This window comes from Nothoprocta perdicaria, unplaced genomic scaffold (genome assembly GCF_003342845.1).
Source record: "Nothoprocta perdicaria isolate Ctin4 unplaced genomic scaffold, notPer1 scaffold_148, whole genome shotgun sequence".
Taxonomy (NCBI): domain Eukaryota; kingdom Metazoa; phylum Chordata; class Aves; order Tinamiformes; family Tinamidae; genus Nothoprocta; species Nothoprocta perdicaria.
Genome location: NW_020454627.1, coordinates 193,019 through 215,564, shown reverse-complemented (window position 1 = coordinate 215,564; position 22,546 = coordinate 193,019). Strand labels below are relative to the sequence as shown.

The following is a 22,546-nucleotide window of genomic DNA, read 5'->3' as shown; positions in this document are numbered from 1 at the left end:
TCTGTGACAGCTCTTTTGTTTGGGCTGAAGTGCTTTTCTGCCTGTACCCTGGAAGTGTCACCTAAGGTTTATTCTTATAGCAGAAAGACTCCACTATACCCCAAGAGCAGAAATTCTGCCTGTGTTCATTGTGTGCTAGGTTTGGTCTCTCAGCTTAAGCTATGGCTTTGCCACAAAGTYGTGAAGATAAGGATGGAGCCTTGCGTGTAGCTCTGCTAAAAGGCATACAGACAGCAGCAATGGTTTTGTTTGCCTCCTCAGACTGTCTTTTCTGATGAATATTGGGTTTTCCTGAGGGGGGAAAAAGAAAGATTTAATAGTCAGATAACTTTCACGTTGTAGTCTAGTCAAATAGATAGAAAGGGTACAACCAAGGTTAYTTTTCATTGGGATTAGGCCCTGGGAACTACTAAAAACATTACATGAACACAAATACAGAATAAACTGCAGGCAAGCAACTTCTAATTTCATAAATAAAAATCACATGTAACAGAATTCACYTACTGATGTTTGACCTCTGTCAAAAACACAATCCTTTGTAGATGCCAACTGCATAGCAGTGAAAGCTTATGTATTTCCTGAAGTAAAAATAGTGCATTTTATTTTTATTTGGGAGCAGAGAAGGTAAATTGTCTCCTGAGTAAGTTCACATCTGACCTAAGATGAAAGGTAGAAGTTCAGTCAGTTTCCTCAAATGACAGAAAAGAAAAGAAAAGAAAAGAAAAGAAAAGAAAAGAAAAGAAAAGAAAAGAAAAGAAAAGAAAAGAAAAGAAAAGAAAAGATCAGTCTTTGTAACCTAGCAAAATTAATTTTCTGCTATTTTCTGACTTGATTTTCTCTTGCTTCCTAAAATATAATCCTGAATTTGTTATTTTTCATTAAAATGTCAGAAGCAAACTTGATTTGTAAAAGGAAGAAGAATGCACCTTCCTCTGTGTGTATGTTATAAACATTTTTGATCTAATGAAAAATTTTAAAAAAGAATTTTCAGTTGCTTTTTTTTGGTGTAAAAAAGACTGCAACTAACAAACTGATATTTTTCAACAGTGTTTCAACTTTAAAATTTCAAATGTTCTTTTGTCTTTATCACTAGCTATGTTTAAGGTGGCAAGGCTTTTGAGAAAGGTGTGTACTTGCAGTTACCAGTATTGGAGGAAAGAAATCACTGGCCACAATTTCAGTACAGAGTCTGCTTGCTGACATTGTAGCTGTCCAGCAGGTCAAATGATCTATGAAAGAGACTTTTTTTTTTTGTTAATTCAAATTTCCTCAAATATCCTCACATTTATAGACACAATTAACATTGCACAAAAATGACAGATTTTGCTTTAGAACTCTCTTATCTTTCCCTTATATTTCACGCAGCTTAAAGAACATATCATTTCACTTTGCAGAAAAGTCATATTACCATGTTCATTTTCTCTCAGAATAAATTCAGTTCCATTAGGAGAACAGTATGTTTGATTCTTGTTCATCAAAAGCCTGACTGTACTTAACAACTAGTCCTAATGCTGGAGGTGCTAACTGAGATTAACTGTATTTAGCCATGTTGAAATGGGTGATCTGAATTAGCTGAAAGGGGCTGAATTAGTTTCTGTCATCTAAATAAATGGTGCTGTCCCACTAAGGTTAAATGTATTAATTAATCAGATGACTTCCAGCATCATTTTTCTTCCATTTATTAATTAATGAATGCTAAAAACATCTATGTGATAATTAAGACAACCACTTCTTTCTTGGATTGAAAACCATTGCACCCAAGAAGGTTAGTAATAGAGCTTTGCAGTGTCTGTTGTCTTACTGTCTCTTCTTAAGCGGAAGCCCAGTCATGATTTTAACATTACTAAATRTGTGGGGCCACCCCTATGCTGCTAAGTAGATGGATGGATGGAAAGTGGCCCTGACTAGCGTAGGACACTGATAATCCATACTGCTTAACTGGTATGTGTTTAGACTGTGCCAAGCCTGAGACATAGTACTGATGCATGGTTATACTTAAGGTGGGGACAACACTCACCTGTGACCATCCTCAGTGCACTATGTTCAAGATTGACATGTTTCGTTTCCCTCCCTTCTGCGCTGCCCTTCAGCACTACGTAAAAGCTCTGCCACATTGCACAGAATTAAAAGCATAAAGCTGCAAAAAAAATGTGCTGCACCCATGCGTTGAGGTACTCAGTTGTGTGTATATGGACCTGATTCTGTTCTGGCACCTCAGGCTGTATTTTAAATCGAACAATTGTTGGATAAAGTATGCATATAATGGAGTAAGTGAAAGCTGGAACCAGGTCCCCTCTCAAAGGAGTGGGGCATTAGGTACAGTCAGGTGTTTCCTTGCTGTCTTTTTACTGATGCATGTGGACCTACATGGGAATATACAAGGAGGACTCAAGAAGAGTCTACCCACATGAGTAAATCTCTTTTTGCTTCACATTTAGCTCTAAAATGCCGGAAAAGCAGGTGGATGTATATCCAGGTGCTATATTTTCCCTGTTTATTTTTATTTATTTATTTATGTATTTTTTTCAGTCAAGCCTCCTTCAGAACCTTGCAGGACATGATCTTTTAATCAGCATTTCCATAGGCAAGTCGTAGGCAGGTTCTTCCTCTTTCCTCTTCCTCACAGATATGCTGACTTGCATGGCTTCTCATTTGGTATGCTCATCATAGACCTTCTAACATGCCCACATTTGTGCAAGCACCAGTCATAAGGTTGTTAACCGTTGACTCTGCAATGGGTTTGTCTCATTTATATGTAGCCATTTAGAAGAGAGGTGGCTAATCCAATCTATTATTCTGAGCTACCAGAGAAAGAGGAAGTTATTCCAAGGACAATTCTTCCAAGATCTCTTAAACCTCTCTTGCACATTTCTCTCCTCATTAAAAGGGAGCTTAGGGTAGATGCTAGTTCTTAGATGGATGAAATTAGGTGAGGTGACTAATAGTTGGGTTCTTTGCGAATGTTGCCAGATATGACAACAAGTTCCTCAAATGTGACAAGGAATAAATCTAGGATGAATGGTAGTATTTTTTATGACATGCTTTCCTCAGATTGCTTTATAAGAAACATACTGTCTGTTTTTCAATGTCGCAATGACAAACTGTTTAAAATAAAGCAATCAGTTTAGAGCAATCAGTGTAATGATGAATTTATTTGTTTGCTTATTTCTTAATCAGCTAGGATTTATACGTACATGTTGGAGAAGTCTCGTGTCGTTATGCAACCTCTCAACCAGAGCAATTTTCATGTTTTTTATTTGATGATGGATGGGCTGTCTGCTGAAGAAAAGTACACCCTGTACCTCAGTAATTTATCTGCACACAGGTAGGAGAACAATTTTATATTCAGCGTGAAATTAATGTGTTCCTTATTTTAGTGCCTCTTCCGAGTGGAGGTGCTTCCTCTGATAGTTGATGTTCCTGTCAGTGACCTCTAAAGGACCTTTTCAATGATCTCTTAAGTTATTGATTGTTAATTTCCTTTTCACATGGACTTAATTCTGAAGAATATGCATACTCTCTTTGTTATCTCTCACATTCTTAGGACTATTAGGATTATTATATTAAAGGAAAAAATGAGGGAAAACTTAGTTGACTGAGTTTTTCCCCACCTTTGGTGGACTAGAGTAGATCTAGTCCATTTTTTATGATTAAATGGTTTTTTTTCAGGAAAGATTGTTTCATTAAAATTAGATTCTTCTCCTGGCATGTATTGATTTTGTTAAAATTTAATTCCAATGAAATTTCAATTTTGTATTTACTTCATATCATTTAAAAAAAAAAACTTTTTTTTTTTTTTTGTTGAATGCTTTCAGCTATTTTAGCTATTTTAGGTGTCTGTGTTCCATGCAAACTGGTTATTCTGGTTCCTGTCCACCACAGAAAGAGGACAAGTCCATGCCATCAGTGGAGTGTAAGGAGCTGTTCAGGTCCTTGTAGATGCATGTGCAGATGCGTGCTTCAACATGACCCAAGCCACTTTTGTAGTTTCAGAAACTTTTATTTACTACATTCCCTTTAACTGCAAGAGACTACGTAGAAAGAGCTTTACATATAAAACTAAACGTACTGTGTGTAAGGCTGAAACTACTCCAAATGTTTGACAAAAAGTTGCATTTTTAAAAAAAGAAAGGAGATGTGTTCCAAATTTGATTTACTTAGACTCCTTTCTTTAAGAATAACGTATTCCTGGATTAGATCATTTGCATTTCACTGATTCCTAGGAAATATCACAGAAATGAGAGAGACTTGTTGGGCTTTACGCAATTGTTTGTGTAAATTGAAAAAGTTTCTAGTAAGTGAAGTGAATAACAGGAAAAAAAAAATAGTAATTACAATGATCTAAAATATGTGTTTAGGCTTACACAGTTGAACCTTTGCTTGTGATTTTTTTGCCCTTTTTTTTTCCCTTTCTGTCTTCTGTTTATTTGAATAAAATAATACTTTTAGATTTGAGGCCTGTAAAGAGAAACATACAGTGTTCATTTTCTGCAGAAACACTTTGCATAATTCTGATTGCTTCTTAAACAGAAATCTTTAGAATAGTGTTGTTTGCTAATGTTTTAAGCTGTTAACACTTCTGATATGTAAATAATTTGCCACGGTTCCAGGCAGAATATTATCAGGCACTAACTTTGAAGAAACCTGAGGCTAAGTTGCTTTACTAAAAATGACCCACTTCAAAGAGGGAAAAAGAGAKTTAAATATTATATTTTAAATCCTTTGAAGACCAAAAGGATTGTGAGCTCCATATCATTAATTTATTCCTCTTTTAGCAAAAGTTATTTGGAATCACTCAATTTATTCATAAAATGAAAAAGTTTGAAGTCATTTTAAGAGAAGCTCCAACAAGAAAGAACATAGGAAAAGCCTGAGTAATTAGATTCACATGAACAAAGCTTTATCTAATAAGATATCTGATAAGTTTCCAAAAAGAACAAATAGTGTTTCTACATAGATGACTGTATACTGCACTGCCAAAGTGGTAGAAGTAATTTATAGCTGAGGGTTTGCATAAAGTTGCTTTTATCAATATAGTGTTTCTACATAGATGGCTGTGTATTGCAGTGCCAAAGCTTTAGAAGTAATTTATAGCTGAGAGTTTGCATAAAGTTGCTTTTATCAATAGAGCTTTCCTTTGGTAGGATAGATTATATCTTGTATTGTTGAGAGAGTTTGGGCCAAATATTTCTTTCTCTAAACTCCTTAGTGTAATAGTTCAGTGGGCCAGATTGGTGTTGGTTGATAGAACTGAACAGTTGAAAGGGATGAATTTCTACTGCATTAAACATATTCATAAATAAGGAAGGCAGGATTTGGCCTCTGTTGTCAATTCAGGATTTCAGGCTTAGACAAATTTTGTTGAGATCATGTAATTCTGGTAAGACCAACAATTGAATTTGTCATGTTTTCTTTAAGCAAGTGTGATCTTGACTCTTCAAGCAAATGTAATTAGGTAACAGCCATTTTGAAACTGTAGTCTGTTCATATCCGACTGTTTTTTTGATAGTTTTTCTGTTCCTGTTTAAGTTAATATTGCATCATTAAATTGATCAGTCTTAATAAGCGTACACACCTATTTTTGTCATTTTAATTGCACAGGCATATTGCAGCATGAGAACCGAGACAGGGCGGTCTAAGTACTTTATTCTTATTTTTAAAAAATAATACTTTGCTTAAAGAGGCAGAAGGTAGTATAGTTAGTTGTTGTTATGCCATATGTTTTAAAAAGTGGGAAGTTGCCCACATGCTAAGCAGTTTATAATTCGGCGTTAACAGCTAATGTAAGTAAGAAAGAGGAGAAATTCCATCCCATTGCACTCACAGAGAATTTCAGGAAAGCAAGGCCTTCACCCCAATCTCTAGAGCAGTAGAGTGTAGTTTTGTGGTGCTTGATGCTATCCGGGGAGGAGGTTAAGCTCAGAAATGTAAAGAGATGTGCTTGCAAATATAATGACTCTACAGGTAGTGCATGAAGACAAACAAATGACTGCTYTCTGCTGATCTTGGATCTTAGAGTAATTAGAACTATGTGGGAAGGAATTGGAATCATTAAGTTTCCCACCAGATCTGCATGTGGATCATGACGGGTAAGGGTGGAGGAATTGTGGAAAGGTAATACCAGTCTTCATGACTAAGCAAAAGGGAGCACATCAGAAAAGATGAGGGAGACTTGACAAGGCAAGTCAAAGCTTTTTGACAGTCAACAACTACTGCTCTGCATTCAGGAACTGTTTTTGTCAACAGATCGTAGACTGAAATTTCCATCCTTTAACTTTGAATGTTTCTAAAGATAAGCAGAATTGTAGCTATTTTAATGATTACAAATAATACAAAATTATTCAACATTTTAAAATATGTTATTGGTTTGCACTTGATTTTTTGGCTGCTGTAATCATTACGATTTCTGTAATCATTACTCTTCTGGCATGTGAAGTTTAGCCTCAAAGTTGCAGTATGTACAACTGTCCTGATAAATTTCACAACCAAAGTGAGAGTCTTGAAAAAAATGACAGTGGCAAAACATGAGCTTGTAAAGGTCTGCGACTCTGTTGAAAAAGGGTGACCAGAGAGAATAGAAAGTCAGAAAAGAAAAAATGTGGGAGGAAAAAAAAAAAAAAAGCCAGAAAGAGTGAGAACCCTGCTTTTATTATTTTGAACCACTATGCTTTATAGTGATAACACAGCTTTAAACTACTTCAATATAGGAAATGTTTTCAAAAGTGTTGGTGAATTTGACAACTCGGTCAATTCGATGTCACAATTTTCAGTTTAAACAGCATTTTCTAGCAATTTTAATTGTCCCCATTGAATGCACTGTTGTGGGTTTTAGTAGACAAAGTGATGCAATGGTCTGAATACTGCAGGATGCTGCTTACAGASAGGCATTTTTAGATCTCACCTTGTAATGTCCGAACTCTATCACGCTACATCCATACTGTGAAATAGACCATTTGTATATGAGTTGTATTATGTGAAAATAAACTTCAGGTGGTCAACTGGGGAAAATGGTGTGGGCACATAATGCACATGCAGAAGTTGGACTGTGATTTGGGATTGCATTTTGTGTTTGTTTTCAGGCTGCCATTCCAAGCTGTGTAATACTTGCCTTCTTCCCACAGAACAGTGTGCACTTGAGGTTTTCCAGTGCCTGCGTGCAGTGTTTCTCCTCCTTTTAGAAGTAATGTAACTCTTCTTTAAAGATAGGTCAGTTCACAGCATTGGCCTAAATTGTCTCTCCTTTGACAGCTTATTGGTGCAGATACCCTGTTTACTAACAATAAGACTTTTTTTCCATTAATTTCATGTATAAGTAATTTCAAGGAAGTGATTTAATTGCTTATTAAATTTGAGTTGATGGGACTTCTTTTCTTGAATATAATTTCCGAATGTAATGATGAAGTTTGGTGGTCAAAGAGGACCTAGAGAATACAGTGAAGGAAAGTGAATGGTATAAAAAAGAGATGAGTAGATATTTTTTCAGACACATTAAGAGCAAAACCTTTCATGTCTGACTTTTTTTTTCTGTATGTATTCGACCATCATCTTTTCTAATAAGTTCTAACAGTGTGATACAAAATAGTTATTATTCTGGGATCATCCATATAAATTCCCACTTTGGAGATGAAAGCATCACCCTCACACACAAGAACACAAGATGGAAATTTTCAGAACTGTGAGAGGCCACTCACCCCAACTTTCCCCAATTCAGCACACTTAGGAGACAGCTTCTTTTTTTTCTAACTGCCATAGATATAAAAGCAGGATGACACTGCATGTCTCCATGTTTTTTCTGTTTGTTTTTTTTTTCCCTTCCTTTTATCTTTGGATGCCTTTTTTTTTTTTTTTTTAATTTCCAGTTGTTTGATTTTTTTTTTAATTTAAAATGCAACAGAGAGAAGTACTTATTTTGAGAACAACTTACCAGTATTCCATAGCTGTGCTGTTTGCTTACAAACATAGCTGTTGCAGTCTAAAAATATAATGCTAATGTGTAGAGAAAGATTATATTTTTAATTAGTCAACATAGTTGGAGAAAAACACTTTTTAAGCATGTTCTAGCCTTCTGATGTTCTTTGTCTTTCTATTCCAGCCTGATAGCTCCCTCCCCCTTTTTTTTCCTCATAGTTAATTATTTTTGAGTTAAGCTTGCAGTACCCACACAAAACTCAGCTGCATCTGTAACAATTAATTGGGTGGTTACTGAATACCATTTTGATCCCCTTGCTTCATTAACTGCCTATTGCAGATATCTGTGTCTGATGCCTGAGTGAAATCCAAGCAGGTATTAAAACCTGCCTTACAAAATTGGATCTAAATATTGTAGTTGAAATAGCTACATCTGGAAGGCCAGCATGAAGTTTTCCCATAGGTGATGGGTCCTGTTGGAATAATCACTTCTGTACGAGATGCCAATTTACAACACCTTTCCAAAGTGGTTACAGATTTTGCATGTTGAGAATCACTTTCACCATTTGTATCAGAATTCTCAGTCTCACTTCACCAAAAAAGTGCTGAAGATCCATTACCTTCAACTGCTGAGGATCAACTTTGCTTTTTAAAAGCCCACTCACATAAGAATAAGCCTCTTAAGAATCAAAAAGGTAGCATTTAAACAGTATGGTATTTAAGATTAGATTGAAAGTAAAGATCAGAATTAGAAGTTCCTCGGGCGAGTTTTGCTTTTCCTTTGTGAGGGATAGGGCATGGGAAAGACGGAAAATTGTAATAGGACATACCATCCTTACCAAACCCCCAGCTGAATGGCCATGAAGGTCAGATTGTTCCAGGTCTTCTTTCCTGACACCCCTTCCTATTTCTTCTGGGCAAATAGTAGCCTCTCATTTCAGCTTTTCTTTCTATTTTCATGATTTTCAGACACATATAGGGAAGTCACACTGTCTAAATTTTTAAACCTTAAAAAAAAAAAAAAAAAATCAAGTACTAGGAACAGTTCCTGTGAACCTTCTCCAAGTTGTGAGTTTCCAGCAGATGCTTCCAGGGATTTATGAAATTTGGTGTAACGGGATAAGAACAGCGGGGGTGTCTGCTGCCCACACAGGATGGGAAGCCACGGGGGACAACGTCAGGCAGGGAGGACTGTAACCTGCCAGGATGCAGACTCCGGCACACAGGAGAGCTGGTCCAGGCACCATCGCCAGGTCCAACACAACCCCCAGTAGCCAGGTACGGCTTTGGAGAGGGGGACAGGAACAGGCATGACTGCTCTGGAGCCAAATAGGCCCTGGGAAAGCTTCTTGCATAGCCCAGGCAGCTAAACCCTTGAGGCAGCGGGCAGGCAAGCTCTAACAGTAGCATAAATCATTATTCATCAATTTTTAATGAGTGCTAATRAATAGCTAATCTGTTTCCCCGCATTATCAAACCACCACTAAATCTTCAGTACCTTTATTTAATTGCTATCTTTGCATATGTAGATACTTTTTAATATATATATTTTTTCCTTTGGAATTTTCCCTCTAAACTTGTGCTTAATTAACACTTCCAATACATTCTTTCTTGTCGAAGCTATTGTTGTGACAACTATTAAGCTAATAAATTGAAGTTTGTCTGCCACCCTTGAGATTTTTTTTCACCCTGAATCTTTTGACATTTAAGTTCTTAGTGAAGATGTGGATGAATAAAAGGAAAAGACTGAATCAGTCTCCCACTTCTTTTTGCCCTTTACCAAACTATTTTTTATCTTACTTTAAATCATACAGCTCGCTTATCACTCACTTTTTTATTTTCATTTTCCTGTACTTAGCATTGTTCATTTCTTAGAAGAATGGTGTAAGAACTGGAAAAAATAGAAGTGCACCTGATATATTATAGAAGATAACATTTTTTAAGACTGGGTGGCCTTAAATGGATGATTCTTAAAGACATCATGTGAAATCATCTTGTCATTTTCCTGCTCCAACATACTTCTACAGYATTGAATGCTGAACAGAAAGTTAATTTTCAAATTTCTATACAGACATTAATCTCAAAAAAAGTTTTACCTTGCCAAAGGTAATTCTGGAGTAATCTGAAAGTTATTAACAAGCTAAATTGAATTTCCTGTCTTAATATCATAGAATTCTATCTTTTTCTTTCTTTTTTTTTTTCTTTTTTTTTTTCTGCTTATGAACATTACGGACATTAGCTGCAAGGTTTAGAGTTGAAACACAGATTTTTCTGAAATAAGACCGACCATTTGCAACCCTTTCCAACTACCTGCAAGCATTGTTTGCCTTTATTAGGCTGATAAATGTAGTTTCTCACAATTTATGGGGAACTTGAACARATTAATATGAGATAAATAATGTTGTTGTGTTCCAGAGAACTAAATGAAAACCAAAATCTGAATATTTTTGCAATGCTTTTGTTAACTGTCATTAATTRTTGTTTTATAGGCAAGACAATTAACAACACTTTAGATATACTTCATAGTTTTCATGGTTGTGTTTATTTTATCTCCTTTGCCTTCCTACATATGGACAAATACTGCTAAAGTTTGTACTGTTTTTTACAACAGCCTCTTTTGTACTGAGACTAAGATTTTCAGAAGAAATTTATCATTTTTTCTTTTATTCAGTTTTTATGATCACAGTTGGAAGAACTTAAACACCTGGAAGTCTAATGATTCTTTTTTTATCTCATGTTGAGAAGCCAGAATAATCAGACATTCTTCAGAGTTGTATGAGTATTTTTTTGCTTATGCTGTAGCAAGATTATTAATTTACTACTTAGGCCTACATCGGAGTTAAATAATTTTATTTCTTACTTTAATTACCCTTTTAATTTTTTTGGAATTCATCTGAAGTTCATTTTAGTACAAGAAGTAAATATGGATAAAGTCCTAGGTAAAAACAAAAACAAGAATTTTAACTACATAATATCAAACAACATTAAAATTATAATTTTGAATCAATTTAAATTGTTATGATATGATTTACTTACATTTCAGATGTCTAATGTAAAGCCATAGCTGCAAACTTTTATTTTCTAACTATCCTCATTTTGTCCTGGTGGAACCACAACTACTCTGGTACTCTTGCCTTTTTATTTTTTGTCCTCTTTTGAAGACAAAATCTGTTTATAATCCTGTTGTAATAATATGAACAGTGGGATTGAAGCAATTCCATTTATTTAGATGCCAGTGAAGTCTGACAGCTAAACTGCACCAGATAGTTATTAGAAAGCTAATAATAATGGGGAGAGAAGCAGATATATTTGTATGAGTGTCTGAAGCAGGTTGAAACTTGCTTCAGTGAATTATATGTCTATGTAAGCTGAAATCATTTCAAATCAAAACAACTGTCTAAATCTTCTCAATCTTCTCTATTGTCCTTTTTTTTTTTTTTTTTTGTAAATTTATTTTAGTATATGGCCTTTGCTCTTTCCATGTTTACCTAGCATATTCTGATGCCTAAGTTCTCATGGCTAATATTTTTAGAGATTGAAATTTCTGTTCTGGATGTGTAATATTTGCATATTCCAGAAAACATACTTTCATATTATTCTTCTTAATGTGTTTTTCCATGCCCTCTATAATTTCAGCCTGTTATTTCAGCTGGTAGCATTTACTACTTTCCACTCTGGTACTCTTACCTTTTTATTTTTCCTTTTTTTTTTTTTTTCATTAGTTTATATATTCTGAATAAATAGGGTTCAGAAGATTTTTCAGCTTGTTTTACTCTTTTTTTTTTCTCCAGAAATAAAGATGAATCGAACCAACATGAGCGTATTTTTTTTCCCCTCAGCTCTCTTTTTCTTGCTCTATTCCTTCTTTGAAATTCCGGCTCCATTATTCTCTTGGAGCATGATCTTTAAGCATCTGTGTTGTTCTTTTCACTTCAAAGGAAGAGCTGAGAGTCARTGCCAGTAAGTGGCTGATGTATGTGATTTATTTGTTATGCGGCATAGTAATAATGATGATTAACTCCCTTGTTTTTGTTAGGGATGGACACTGGAAAATCTTCTGCATTGTTTTCAGGTCTGTCTTCCTGTTATAAAGTGCTAGTGATTGGTCAAAACTAATTTTATCTAAGTTTGATAAAATCCGATAATTTTCCAGTAGGTGTTTTTAGCTGTATCTGACATCTTAAAGAATAGCAGTTTTAACTGTTGATAGGATTTTTCTATCCAATATTGACTTTGCTAAGCAGTTTAGCAAAGTTTTTTTATTTGCTTACTGCACTTCTTTTCAGCTAAACTCAACAGCTAAGGTCAACTATTTCTTAAATTTTAATGTAAGTGAAATGGAACTTTAAGCAGTTTATTAGTGTATAATTAACAAATTATAAATTTAATTTTAATGAGGCAGTTGTATGACTGGATTGTGTAGACTGAGGATTTTCTCCTAAGATTTTCTCTTTATCCTTAAATATTCAACAAATAGCTCACAGTTTCTGATGTTCAGGGTTGAAGTTAATAATATATGCTGTTTCCCTGGAAATTGGCTTAWTTTTCTTTGTCTTAAACTCCCTCTTTATTTACTCTAGTTACTGTATTATTACTGTAGGTTACTTCTTACAAGATGTATTACTAGGAGCTAGCATTTCATTTAAAAGAGATGGAGTAGCGATCACAGGTCAAGTTTTCAAACAATACTGAAATATTAATCTGAGTGATCTATTTTCTTTTGAAAATCGATCAGTTAGGTTTCTTTCCATCTGCACATACTTGTACTTGAAGCATAAAGTACATGCCTATGTTACTAACATTACTTTAGAATAATGTAGACATTATTATTATGTAGACTCTTTTGAGTGTATGACTTGGCAGTTGTTTATAGTGGTTCTTCCTGAAATACAGATTGGTTACACACACATATGCTCAATAATACACTCTAATTACATGTCAAGATATCCAAAACAGTACTTTTTTACTTAAAAGCACAGATGCAGTACCTTTGGATTTTGATGTTTAATTTATTGATTCTAGTTCTGATAGTTGCTGTCATTACTGCTTTTACCGAAAGAAGCCATTAAGAAAATATAACCCCTGCAACATTTGGTAGTGATTAATTTATATGAATTCCAAGAAAAATCTTTATTTAACAAAGAAAGGATAATAAAATAAGCCTGAGACTTAGCACAGTGTCTTTGTCTTAGATCCCAGATGGACTTGTTATTTGACTGGCTTTCAGAATAAATGCTGTAGAAATTCTGCTTTGTTTGAGAGGGTAAATGTGCAACTCATATTCCTTTGGGTATATTGCTTCATCTGATGTTAACAATCCACTCTTCATTGTATTATTCTTCATACATATTGATTGAATAGTGGCAGAAAATGTGAAGCRCTCCACTGACAGACTCTCAGAGATAGAAAAATAATTTATAAGTGTTACTTCTTTTTTCAGCAACTGCTTTTCTCTCCCTTRTAACTCTAACAAACTGAAGATGCAGAACTATGTATAAATAACAAACGTGAAGCTTTGGCAGGAATAATTTGCATTTATAGGAGGGTACATATTCCAGTCTTACTGCTGTACTGCTGAAGGAAGTCAGATAACTGGTAATTCTTGGTGTTTTGCAGTCTGTTGGTGCCAGTGGACTGTTCAGAACAGAAAAATAATGTCAGATCACATAAAACATGTTTTTTATATAGATTCYTACTCCTGTTGTAGTTTGTTTTATAACTCTACTCCCTTTGCTTCTTTTGTTTTCCCCCTTTGCATGTTTTGTTTTAATCTGCAAACTTGGATTTATTTCATTTGACCTGGCATGATATCATTTGCTGTTTCTGTGACTGAGAGAMGCTTTGTTTCTCTCCTTTCTCTTGGAGTAAGAATGATAGGGAAACACATACAGAAAATAAGAGGAAAATGCCTGTGGCATGAAAGATGAAGAGAGGGAGGCAGGAAAAAAATGAAATCAGTTTAATCCAAGAGAGAGAACCAAACTCAGTAATTAAGTGTTTTGGGGTTTTTTTTTGTCTATGTTTTTTAAGAGAAGACCTCTGCTCTGAACCCCCAGGACCTAAAGAATACAGTATATACAAGTCTAGTGACAGCAGAACATGCATCAGCCTTAATTTTAACAGAAAACTAAACATAAAATGAAAAATTATCTAGAATAAATGGGCTGAAATAGAGAAAGCAAAATACAAAAATAAATACAACATGAACCAGATGACTTTCACCTTGTTGTTAATTCTGATGATGGAACTCTTCTCTTGGATTTTCTGAGCAAATTTCCAAATTTCAACTTTTTGTGAAAGAAAAAGACTTATTAGGTCTGTGGYATTTACATATATCTGGTGGATAAATTTGATCCTCTGTTGAAGAAATTAAGCTCTATCTGTTTAGGTAGCCCAACAGTATTTCGTGCCAGACTGAAAATAGATGTAGCTCCAAGGGGGTGAAATTGCTGTAGAAACGGCAGCTTAAAACTAGATGTGATTACTCACTTATGGAAATGGTAGAGGAGCTCATTTGGCTTTTAGTTTAAGTGCAAAATACGTCTCTGCACTTTACTAGGATGCTAATCATCTCATATGTGGGGGGGAGATTCAGTGGATTCAGCTCCTGAAACCACTTAGCTATTACATTGCATAAATCTAGAGTGATAATATAGTTCTGCAATTTATATTTSAAAAGTCACTCTTAAAATCATCCCGATATAATTACTGCAGATGAATTTCCAGTCAGGAATGGGTCATTTAAGAATTTGATATTGGCAGGAGGAAGTCCCTGTCATTGAACCTCGCTCATCTCCACTTAATGGTAGATCTAAGAGAGATGATACCTCTCACCATTATTTTAACTTATTATCTGAACTCCCTGAGCCAGCTTGATTCTTTTGATTGCGGTGGAATAACTTCACTGTTACTCTAACCAACTCTCTCTGGGAAAGTCAGGCAAGGTCAGCTGAAAGCTTAGCATGGTTTTCTTCCCTTAGTTCTTTCATTAATCATATCTGAAAATGACCTCAACACCAATGCTAAATCTGATTGTGTCAGTTTGGTGCCATTCACAGTGTTCCTTTGATTCCTGCTGAAATTGCACATGGATTTTTTTTGGTTGAGATGTAATTACTAAAGTTGAATTTTGTCTAAGGCCTGCATGTAACCAATCCATTTCTTGTGATCGTGTTAGGAGAGTGCTAATGGACAGAATTTGTTAGGATCTGAGTGTTGTATGGCTCCTATAAATGAAAGCTCCATCAGTCATGCCTTCTAAGATGATTTTATGCAATAAAGTGCAGGACAGAACGGCCTAGGAATATCATGAACTGCATCACCATCAACCAGATACTCTTTGAAATTTCTTTTTTCTGTATGTAGATCCTGTTTATCTCTTACTGTATGACACATCCCTTGGAATCATAGGACAAAGTGTTATTGCTACAGCTTGATTCAATACAAAAGATGTACTTAGTGACTGATATCAGAAGTAAAAATAAATCTGAAAAAATMATATTTTTTTCAGAGGAGAGAATTAGAAAAGTGCGGGTTTTTCTGGTATGCCTGATGATTTTCATACATGCATTAGCTTACCTTACCATGGAAAGTTCTTTTTTTACACAGATTTATGCAAACAACAGTCTAAATCGGACAAATAGGATCTGCATTTCCAAAMACACCATTTTCATCAATGACCTCTTTGTGCTAACAAGGCCGCTGCTTATCCAGTTTGCAGATTCATCATTTCTTCAGTATTAGTAATAATTTCTCCAGTATTAGGCTTAGAAAACTTCTTAAAGAGAATCCAGTTTGCACAAAGAATGATGTAAATCAAGAGTCCTCTAAATAAGGAATTTAGTAGAATTTTTCTGCTGTCTAGAGGGATAGAAAATGACACCTGGACAATATGCAAATACCATTTGACCAAGTGCGTTTTTAAGAGTAGTTAGAGAGAAATGTAATTTATGACTTATTAATTTATGACTTATGAGAAGTGCTGTTACTTTTAATATCTGTTTTAAACTTCATAAACTAGTAATATAACCAAATTGGAAATGAGTAGAAGTSTGTTTGCCAACTTGATATTGCAGTATATTCAGTGTCTAGGAACTGCAGTGTTTTGACTGTGGTACATTGATACGCTTTTCATGATCTGTACTATTCATTTGACATGAGACTAGTGCTGGTCACCTGGAAAAACTGCCCTGTGCTCTATCAGGGACAGTCTTGCTGAACGTGAGAGGGCAACATGTAACTAAAACAGGATTGTTGAAAAATCTATTTAAAAAAAAAAAAAAAAAAAAAAACTCTGCTAATGTTGAGATAGTATCCACTAATGATATGGGGTACCTGACTGCTAAATAGATGCCTAAATTTGTAGTACATATGTATTCACTACACTTAAACCAGAAAGAAGAATAGCCTTGCTTTGTAGAGCAAGTGAGTTATGTTTGGTTCTGCACCAACTCACGTTCATCCATTGCATGAGATTTCTTACTCTCATGAGAGGTAAATAGCTGATACTGTGATTTAACATTGCCTATTAAAAAAGAAATATCTTATGCCTCATTCTTGTATAAATAATGTCTCCCACTATTACAACATGATCGCTGACTTGAGGTCCTTCAGTTTTTTTGTTTGCAAAGGTAAAGGACTTTAACTTGTGCAGAATTACTTGTACACTACACATTTTTGAAAGCACATACCATACCTGCATAAACAAGAAGAGGGCATCTCTTATATCAGCTGGTTAGAAACTAATCCACTGACTATATTCAGTTGTTATGTGAAATTGGTTTTGAGTATATTAGCAACATTTTAAGTGATTGCTGAAGGAAGATATAGGCAGGCACCCAAAGCACTTTTTAACTTTAGATCTTAACCCAATAAGCTTTATTTAAGGAATCATCATTAAAAAAATAGTCAATGTTGTTGGAGAAATCCCTTGAAGCTTGTAAACTTAATGCCATCTACCTGGCAACTTGTGMCGAAGTAAGTATGAATTCAGAAATACCAAATTAGTCCTGGTTATAGGAGCAAAGTTCAAAGATATTTCAGGTCACTGACTGAACCAGTTTTCACTTGCAGGCAAACTGACTTYGCATATTCAGACATGCTTGTTACTTCCTACTCTTTTATTATTATTGCCATTATACTTGTTATTTAATGTATATTTGACTTGAAATTTATTCTGGTAAGATAATTGTTCACAGGATTATGATCTTCTCCTGAGTGTTTCTGTCAGATAAAATAATGTGAGTAGGAAAAATGTGCATTTCAAGGTATGCTGTATTTATTATTTCTTTTAAGGTCACCAGAGGTATGAAAAATCCTATTTTGAGTCATTGCTGTCGTGCACTTTTTTTCTTTGGTGGAATTATCTTAGAATTACATTGTTATGTACTATGTACATCTTTATATGTGATTTTAGGAACAAAAAGCTTGAGTTTGTAAATTAAATCTATTCCACAGGACTATCCATACAATTAAAAAAAAATCCTGAGTTTAGCCTAAAGATTTTTGTCATTTTGAGAATATAGACCATGATATACTTCTTCATTTACCATTTGAGTATATCTACTTCCAGATAAATGATAAAAAGTTATTGTACGCTTTGCAATATAGGTACACTACATATAGAGCTATTGAAGATTTTATATTCTGAAAATGTCAATGGCAAAAGGTATACAGAGCAGTGCAATGGCTAATATAAGCTTTCGGTGGTAAATACACCATGTCTTTGCTTAAGACATACTGTAGCGCGTGATTTCCTCTGTTTAGAAAAGTAAAAGCAAGACCTCTGCTCTGGTTGTCACGAAAGCTGTTTGCAATGTTTGATTTACTAATATTATGCTCTTACTTTATTGACTGACATTAACAGCTTTTCTTATCTTTAAAAGCAATTTTTGGTGTCTTACTGCTCTAGTCATGAGCCTACATCTGTGTACCTAAATATCTGGCAGTAATTTCAGTTCAGTGCTACTGCATGACATGATTCAAAGGATATAAAATTTGCTTTGTTTGGGGCAGGTTTAAACACTGAAGACACAGGTAACAAAATGCAGCAAAATATGTTCCTTTTCTCTGAAAGAAAGAGCCAGTAGCTATTCATTATCATGTTCTTTAAATGTTGTTCACTTCATTGATGTCAGCCGTKTTGTTTTGTCCTTATCTCATTTCTGTTTACATACCAAACAGAGTGAAGTGCAAGGCAGTTTTTTCCCACTAAACAGAGTGYATCGACCTCTCATATTCACATGACAGATCTAAAGAAGTAAAAATATTTGTTGTAATTCATTATTATGTGACTTTACAGACGTAGGGATTATTATGCGTACTTTTGTTGTGTCCTGTATTTATACTTTCAATACTATGAACACAGCAATCTTAAAAGCATTTTTCAAAATATTTGTAAAACATGAAGTGATTCATTCTGAGTCTGGCAAAACTGTTCTTAAACTAAATGCTTAGTTCTACCTTACTCAGCTCATGGTTTTAGCATGTAGGTATGGGAATAGATTGCCTTGTAGCAAAATTTGATGTATTTTAGAGAAATAATCCACAAATATTCAACAGAAGACAACAAACAGTAATCATTTTTATAAAACTGGTTATATAAAAGGTTATATTTTCTCTTGATTTGTCATATACTTATATGCAGTAGCAGACTTAGATATATGCCTGTGTGTTGCAGTGATGTAGTTTCCCCTTAGCTTAAAGTAAAAATAACTGAACTGATAATGTTGAATTTTCAGTGATAACTGTTGTGTTTAATCAGGGTGACTATCTTGAGTTGAATAGAAAGGAAAGACATGGGCTGCACAGGCAAAACCACAAACATTTCACATGACTGTGCAGGTATATGCTTCATTGGGCAGCACTAATAAGGGAAACGAAGGGATTTAGCTTGTTAATCAGTGCTTCTTAATACAGTGTCACATTAAATGACATCCAGAACATGAATATTTGACGGTGCTAGAGCTGGCACCGGGTTGTGAAATACTACTCTTGTTCTCCTGTGACACTGGTTTTCTTGAGAATTTCCTAGCAATAAAGAATCAGTGAATATTGAAGACTTCTTAATGGGAAAAGACCAGTCCATATCGGTTTTAATTCATAGATTTCCGAAGATGGGTGCAAATAAAAGATATATCCATGTGAATCATAAAACTTGGCCTTGTAGAGCAGTTAATAGAAAGCAGGCAATAAACTAATACTTCTGACTAAAACAGAATTAAATATATATATATAAAATATATATTTCCACATGATGGGAGAATTTTGAAGACAATTGTGTCTGTATTTCAAAATGATATTTTGAAACAGCATTACTCCATTTCTGTCCTCCAGATTTCTTCAACAGGACAGTGCTTTGGGATAACCATGACAGAGGTTTTCACCTGATTTCAACATGATATTCAACAACAAGTAGATATATGATGGTTTTCACAGCTATTTCAAATTAGTGAATGAGCATAGAAAGTTTTCTGATAAGTTGTTTTACAAAAGAAATAAAGATTTTGTGTACAAAATGCAGGATTTATGATTTTAACATAATCTGCAATTACTTATATTGAATAATTAAATAATTATGCCAAATCCTGTATTTAGTCAGTTATTTAAGTATTTACTCTTAGCTGCTTCGATGTGAAAATTCTTCATCTGTTGATCTATGTCTTCTTTCAGCAAAATAAATATATTAGGTAGTAGGATCCATCATGCTAGCACAAGAATTGATATTACTATTTTTCTAKAGTGTAGCTAAGGTGGGTCACTAGTTACCCTGATGTATCTGAGAAAAAATCTAAATTATGGCATTCAACTCTTCTTAGACATTTTTTCCCTTCGTTACTGAAAATGTAAACAGAAAAAAAAATTATTTTTTGATTTGAAAGAGTTCTGCAGCGAGTTGATCCAACTCTGCATCGAGATACATTGTTCTACAAACAGGCAAGTTATTTGAAAATCTTTTCTAATAGCCACAGAAAAGGAAGAGAGAATATACTGATTCTTCAGTTAATGTTAGGATTGTTTTAGCTGCTTTCCCATTCATGTTCCTTGTTCTTACCAGGGAGAAAATTTATCCTTCTTGGATCTTGAAACTTACAAATTTCTGCCTCAGGATTATATTTGGAATAAACAAAGTTTCTGTAGTTACTCAGCCACATCATGATATTTGGAATAAACAGAGTTTCTGTAGTCACTCCGCCACATCTTTTCTCCAGTTTACCCGACATAAAATCTAACATCTAAATAAAGTAAGATGAGCTAATTTAGTGTACCACATCCTGCTGCCTCTTTCAGTGTGCTTACCTGGGAGCCCAGTAGAATTTTTCAAAATAAAAGTTCTATCTTCACTGAGCTATTTTTAGTGGAGAAAGGATTATTCYAGCCAGTAGCAAAATCATCAAGATAATTTGGCTTAAATTGATTTTGTATCCGGGCAATAAATGTTGTGAAACATTCTGTATGAATCAGTGATTTTTCCATGTCCATGATTTTGGACCCACATATTCAACAAGCTATAGAATTCTTTGAATTGTCTTCTCTTACTCTCAAATAAACTACATAAGATCTACTCTTTTGCTTTAGGTTATATTTGCTGGTATATTTCCACTTGCTTTCACCATTTTTTATAACTGTTCCTAATTTCTCTGAAATGAGATTCCAAGATTGATGGAAAAGTCCAGCTGAAGCTTGAGTGAAGTATTTTATTGCTGTAATATCAGGATGTGTAAATAAGGATGATAATATGATTGTTTTTGATTATTACTTTTATTTATTACTTTTTTTGCAATATTATGATGTAGGGCCTCCCACTGGGTTTGTGATATATTCTTTTTTGAAGACCCGTGACGTAGACAGTTTTGCCTGGCTTGAATCTATAATTTCAATTATTGTTGTGTTCTACTTTGTATTTGTTCTCACCTGAATTTTATCCTGACAATCATTCATGTTTGCCTTAGCTCCCTAAAGAAATGTGCTTTCACTGGTTTTCTTTTCAGACACTTTCTTTAACTAAGGAACTAGTATAAATACCTTATTCATCATCTCGTTCTATTGCGTTTTTATATTTGTATTAAACACATGTCTTCTTTTTCTAATCTGAGCACAACCTGGAAGCCTTTGAATACTCTGAGACCTCAAATGAATAAATTGAGTATAAGCRATTTGAAAATTAATCTTTTTATCTATGACCAGAACATTTTTATTCAAAAGGCTAACTCTGATCTGAGAGATCCTTATTACCTCAAGCAATACTTATTACACTGACCTATCAGATATAATGCAATTTTAAGACTAACAACTRATCTTCATATTTTGTTGCCTTTATCTCAAGCCTTCTGTGGTCTAGCAAGCTTTACAAGAGAATTCATATGGAACAATACTCAGCTTCTACCAGGAAAGGACTCTTAATCTAGCAAACAGCTAGATGTTGACTTAAAAGAAAAAAATAATCCATTTTCTTTCATCACACGGCTTTATCCTAAATCTTTACAGTGATTTAGAACCACTTAATGATGTAATCCCACCAAGAATTCTCTTAATTATTCATGACATAATGTATTTTCTTCAGGAAAGCCTTCTGAAAAGAAGTGTCCATCTGGCAAAAACAAGCTTCCTCCTCACCCCTAATTGGAAGCCAACTCTAGCTATACTGATGAAAGGGAATTTCTGATCAGGTGGACCCGAACTGGTAATCTCTTTCAGACAGCTCTCCTGTCAGATACTGTAATGTGCTAGATACTTTTGTATGAGAAACATGTATGTTGCATAGATTAAATGATTGTTCTTACAGAATACTTTCAAGTGTCAGATGTTACAAATGCAGAATGGTTGGGGGTTGAGGAAGGTTTTGGTAAAATATCAAATTATGCAACAATCTACAGCTAGGCCTGCTATGACAGGGTCCCTATCGCAACCCTTGGGTTCTCTTTTTGTGGTCAGCCATGTGTTCCAAGGTCTGTTTTTCTCACCTGACAACAGTAAATAAAATTCCTGCATTCCAATTCTAGTCATCTATAGAGATGATTAGTGTAAAATATCTTTTATWTTCAGCTTTTTTTTGCTAGAGAGAGAATAAGGTCAGATATGTCCTTTTGTGCTCTATGTCAACACAGACATCTTTTGAAGCTCTAATGACTACAATCAGTAGACTTTTAACTATAGCCTGAAAGTTTATGGATATATGAAATTGGGATTAAAGTGTGAACCAACTTTTCCAGATTGGGGAGTAAACCCATGACATGAAAAATTATTGTTTTCTGAGTTTGTTTTGAGTTTTCTGAGTTTGTTTGTTGTACTTAAAATCTCAATAAAAATATTAATTTTGAAAGCYTTTGGTATTCTTAAGCCTCACACTGAAAAATGCTGAAACTTCTTGAATTCAGCTGTGTATAAGTTTCTGCCCCAGAGCAGAAATTCTTGGGGGTTCTTGTGTGTTTGTGTGTGTCTGTGTTTGCATGTATTTAGGGTTTTTTTCCCCTCTAAATAGGTTCTAATAGACCACTTTCACCTTTTGTAATAGTTTTGTGAATCCTGACTTTCATTTGTTTTCCTTGTAATGAAATGAAATGACACTTTTTGTTTACATCATATGAAGGAGAGGAGAGGAGAGGAGAGGAGAGGAGAGGAGAGGAGAGGAGAGGAGAGG

At 34.5% G+C, this 22,546-nt stretch overlaps 1 protein-coding gene across 1 annotated transcript in view; it reads left to right on the top strand.

Annotated features, from left to right (window-relative positions):
- MYO16 (myosin XVI) overlaps positions 1-22,546 on the top strand; it is a 272,053-nt gene that overhangs the window by 132,334 nt on the left and 117,173 nt on the right. Inside the window, exon 16 of the mRNA XM_026034575.1 lies at positions 3,178-3,325. Coding sequence (XP_025890360.1) covers positions 3,178-3,325 — 148 coding nt within the window. The remainder of the gene's footprint in view (positions 1-3,177; positions 3,326-22,546) is intronic.